The 5,544-nt window shown below is 29.7% G+C and overlaps 1 protein-coding gene across 1 annotated transcript; it reads left to right on the forward strand.

Annotated features, from left to right (window-relative positions):
* LOC130806839 (uncharacterized) lies at positions 1–5,063 on the forward strand. Its single transcript, XM_057672058.1, has 3 exons — positions 1–264; positions 706–792; positions 4,639–5,063. The coding sequence occupies exons 1-3, from the start codon at positions 190–192 to the stop codon at positions 4,849–4,851; spliced, it is 375 nt and encodes a 124-aa protein (XP_057528041.1). The 5' UTR covers positions 1–189; the 3' UTR covers positions 4,852–5,063.
* The last annotated feature ends 481 nt before the right edge of the window (positions 5,064–5,544 follow it).

The raw sequence follows: 5,544 nt of genomic DNA on the forward strand, positions 1-5,544 counted from the left end.
TCAAATAAATAAAATTAAATTAAAAAAATTATGGCATAATTCATATATCGTATGAGTAATATAATTAATATATATATAAGCTAGGAATATGTATGAAAATGTTGAATATTATAAATATTACTCTTTGTATCCTTGAAATATTGTATTATTTTGATTATAATTAATTAGTTGTAATTGAAGCTTTTGGGCATGGCAACTGGGTTACCTTGTCCCATTGAAATGGAGCCTAAGACGTTGAAGGAAGTACAAATCAACCATGCTAGGGTAATTTACCTTCTTTTTCTCGTCTCTGTTTTGATAATATGTTTAATTTTATTTTCCGATGATTCTTATTAACTTAATTAAAAACTCAAGTTGATCTATTTCTTTCGGCTTTTGTTATGCGTCTTATTATTTTGCACACATGTCATTTGTGTACTTCTATTCAAGTCTTAATAATTATTAATCTATGTTTTAACTTATAGTTGAATAGAAAAAATAAAAATTGAAAGTGATATATATACCATGTAAAATAATGGAACGTACTATAAACCGAGACGGATGGAGAATTTCTATTAATTTATGTATATAATTATGTTTTCTTTTATAAATCAATGTAGGATTAGCTACTTTGTTTACAAGAGCACTGAATATATAAAATATAATAAAATTATATTTAAAAAATAATAATTATTTCAATGAAATAATTTATTTTGACATTAAAAGGAGCAAGCCGTAGCAATACAAAAGAGGGAGCAAGCCGTAGCAATACAAAAGAGGGAGCCGCAAAATGCGCCTGATATCTTTATTCAGGTATTCTTTCATATAACAATATTTAGTCATTGCAATTCTAATTTTATGTCATTTTTAGCTCATAATTATAATTATTGGATATAGTGAACTCAAAATTAAGCTTGTCAGGGTGGTTAAATCTGAAGAAATTCATAGTGTGGAATTCAGTTTTGGTTTAATTTGGTGAATACTAAATTTGTATTATTTATTCAATGAGAGAAATACCTCTATCTATACATAATTTGATTATCTGATAAGGAAACAAAAATATTACGAAATATTAAAATTAAGAAAACTAAATCAGAATAAAATCACAATCATCATCATCCATCCAATTGCTCCCGCTCATAGAAAACTAAGGACAGGGTCTGGGGAGAGAAAGACGGCGGCAACTCATACCCATAAAGAAGAGCGCGACCAAAGGAGTCCGCCGGCTCGAGGAAGATAAAGAGACGTAGATACACGTGTAGGATAACTAAAAGGCATATAAATAAAACGGAGACGCCCTACAAAAGAAAACACTAAACATAGAGAAAGGAAACTAGAAAAGCAAGAGGTTAAAGACACAAAAGGGACACTAAGAGGACATCAGCAATCTAAGGCGTGGATAAGACGTCTCCAACTATTCCTATCCCTAGTCAGGTCCGCAGAGAGGTTTAACTCATGCAAGTCAACTCTTATTTGTTCGTCCCAAGTTCTCCTGGGTCTTCCTCGACTCCTCTTACCCTCTACTATAATGCTTTCTACCCTCCTCACAGGAGCGTCGAAAGTCTTTCTCTGCACATGTCCAAACCACCTCAATCTATTTTCATGCATTTTTTTAGATATAGGGGCTACCCCTAGTTTGTCCCTAAACTCTTGGTTTCTGATTCGATCCATCAAAGTATTCCCACACATTCACCTTAGCATATGCATCTCTGTAACTTCCATCTTATGCTCGAAAATCTTCTTTACAGGCCGGTCCCATACAGCAGAGCAGGTCTGATTGCCGCCCGGTAGAATTTTCCTTTTAACTTGCTTGGGAATTTCCTGTCACAGAGCACTGCGGTGGCTGCTCGCCACTTGAGCCAACCCGCCTGTGTACGGTGATTTACATCCCCGTAATCTCCCCATCCCTTTTTATGATCCATCCCGCTTGTATGATCGACCCCGAATCAGAATAAAATAAAATATAAAATAAAATATTCTACTGATATTCTTCGTTTTTACACTTCCCCTCAAGTTTGTCTTGGGATCACCGAGATCGAACTTGCCAAAAAATATTCTGCAACGTTTTTGAGCCAATCGCCTTGAGCATAAGTTCTGCTAGTTGATCTTTTGATTTGATAAAAGAAATTTTGATAATCAATTCTACAATTTGGTCATAATTAATTTCCAGTTTGGGTTTAGATGAAAAATCAAGAAATAAAACGGGTTGAGTTATTTTATGCTTTGGATCACATATGAGAAATTCAAATTGTGGCCTTAAAGCTTGATGGGTTAATAAGGAAAATGTTTGACTTTGGTCAACAGCAATTAAAATGTGATCTTTGGGCTTGATTTGGGCAAGGAATGCGGGTTTTCGGTTTAAAAACACGGGTCGTATTTAGGGTTGTGATGGTATATGATTGAGGTTCCTCCTTATAAAAGGAGCTATTTTTGGAAACCGCGCAATCTCCTTCCCAAGTTTCTGATTTCTCTCTCCCTAACTCTTCAACGAAATCATCTTTTGAGTTTTTTTTTTTTTTTTTTTTCTTGTTTGATTTTGATCTTCTTTTTTTTAATTTAGTTTGGTTTTGATTTTTCTGGTTAATGATGAATGTCGTGGCCGATCACCGGTCTCCAGAAAACACTATTAGCTCTAATATTATGAAGAAATTTATTGTGCAGAATTCGGTTTGAATTTAATTTGGTGAATACTGGATTTGTATTATTTATTCAATGAGATGAACACCTCTATTTATACATATTACGAAATATTACGGTTTAATTTGGTGAATACTGGATCATCTAATAAGGAAACAAAAATACTGCTTAATATTAATATTAAGGAAACTAAATTAAAATACAAAAATATAAAATGAAATTTTGTACTGACATTCTTCTTTCCTACAAAATCAACTTGGAGAATTGATTTTGAAAAAGTGATAATTATGATGAGTCGATTTTGTTAGATTTAACCGTTTTACTGTAAGACTATTTCTATTAGGTTGACTCAATGTAAATTAATAGTTTTAAATTAATCACCTGCAATTTTAAAATAATTAATTTTATAATTATCAATTATAACCTTAAAGCTAGTGATCACTAATAAAATTATAGTAATCAATTAGAAAAATAAAATGATTCTACAAGTTAATTTTATATAGAAAGAGTCTTGTACAAACTTGTTATTGCGGAGAACATCAAGTCATAGGCATTGAGTTAGGCGGACTATAGCTACGAGTCTTTAGATCAATATACAAATTCTTAATTGAGACCGTATTTTGTAAAGATGGCTCACAAAAGTTCAGCCCAAATCTAATTTATGTTAATTTAAAAAAAATATTGCTAAAATCAAAGCACGCATGTTAAGTGGAATGTGAAAAGTCACATAATATATTTGGGGTTATAACAACATTTATTTGGAGTTATAACATAATACATTTTGTGTTATACCAGACATATTTGTGGGGTATAACTTCAAATATATTTTGTTATAACCCCAAATAAATTATATACCCAAATATATGCTAGTATAACACCAAATGTGATATGTTATAACCCCAAATAAATGTTTTTATAACCTTAAATGTATGATGTGACTTTTCACATTCCACTTGACACGCGCGCTTTGATTTCAGCAGTAATTTTTAAAAAAAATTAATATAAACTAAATTTGTGTTGGGCTTTTAAAAGCCATCTTTACAAAAAACGGTTTCTCAAGAGATCACCTGGATCAATAAAGGTGGACAAGTCAAATCAGTTGGGGCTTTGTTTTTGGTTTTGTGCATCACTTAATAAAAATTTTCAAATCCATATTACTTAAGGTAGTATTTGGCAATATAGAATTCATTTGAAAATAAAGAATTTAATTTTGGTATTGAAATTCAAGAATTGTAAATGACACATATATACTTGGAATTTGCAAATTTTGATACTTGACCAAATTTTACATTATTATTGCAATTCTATAGAATTGACTCAATTTCACATTTTCAAATTCAAAATTTGCCAAACATAGTATTTGACTCAATTCAACATTTAGAAATGAATTCCAAGTTGCCAAACATAAAATTTTCGTGTAAGACAGCCTGATTATAAATATTTTAGTATTGGGCTAAATAGTCCAAGACTAACATTTTCAAATCCATATTACATAAATTCTCGTGTAAGACAGTTTGATAATAAATATTTTAATATCGGACAAAATAGTCCATGACCAACTCTAACTTTGTTAACTACATTTTCGGGCTGCCCACAAATAGCCTCGACTCAAGCTTTGTTAACTCCATTTTTGTCAATATCAATTGGGCCTATGACAATTTATGTGATTTTATACATTACCATTCACCATTTGTTTTACCAATTCAATAATAAATTTTTTTTACGAATCATGACTTGAATCTCATCGGACATAAGCTTAACTTTCAACAGCTTGTCTATTTGGTTAATAAACTATTTCATTCGTTTAAGTTTGTTGGTTATAGTTTCACTAATATCGTTAAAATTTTTTTACAACTTTAATCAATGTTTAACCAACAAAATGAAACAAAGTACGTAATTCTCAGCTATTCTATGCTTGTTATGATGAATTTGGCTTATTTCCCAAATAACTTTATCTCTTTTTATTTGTAATGAATATATTAAAATGATAATTTTTAATATGAATTATTATTTATTTACTAGGGGTTGAGAGAAGTTGGCTCTTTAGATGGAACGGAGAAGAATGCTAATAAAGAGGATCATATGGGAAGACTTGATGATAAAGTTGATGGATGTATCAAAAATGACAACATTAAAATAGATAGCTCGCACCATTGCTTATGCACTAAAATTCTCATTGAACCCCCAGTCGCAGATGAACTTGGGGAAAGAGAACCACTTACAGCTCCCTTTTAGATTATTTTTACAGTTTTAATTTATTTCTTACATTTGATTAAAATAGTCAGAGAATTTTAATCACGGTGTAACAAATAAACTGAAATATAGAAAATACTAATTTAACTAAAGCTACCTACAAAAATATTCACTGTATTTAAAATATGCAATATATATATAGGGGAGAAATCTAATATAAAAGGTGTTTAAAATGAAAATGATAATGACTAACAAATAATCCTTCTAATTTTAAATTCTTTTTACTTGATTATATATATATATATATATATATATATATATATATATATATATATATATATATATATATATATATATATTTGAGGAAGTTATAGTGAAAACCATCTTTATATAAAAATCGTGAAAACTAATCTATCTGACAAAATAGTGTTACTTTTTTTATAAAAAAAGATGATATTTTTCGACAAAAAACTGGTACTTTAAAAAAAATTCTTAACAAAACTCACAAAAGGTGTTACTTTTTACATAAAAAGTACTACCTTTCAGAAAAAACGTTACTTTTTAGGAAAAAGTGTCAAAAAATACCTAATAAAAATTTTTTCTTTAAACAAGTACTTAATGAAAAAAAAATTTCAAAAAATACCTAACAAATTTTTTTTTTCAAAAGACTACCAAGTAATGGCCGGGGTAAACTTTTCCGTTATCTTTTTTGCTTATCTTTAAAAAGTACCTAAT

The sequence above is a fragment of the Amaranthus tricolor genome, chromosome 2 (assembly GCF_026212465.1).
Source record: "Amaranthus tricolor cultivar Red isolate AtriRed21 chromosome 2, ASM2621246v1, whole genome shotgun sequence".
Classification (NCBI taxonomy): domain Eukaryota; kingdom Viridiplantae; phylum Streptophyta; class Magnoliopsida; order Caryophyllales; family Amaranthaceae; genus Amaranthus; species Amaranthus tricolor.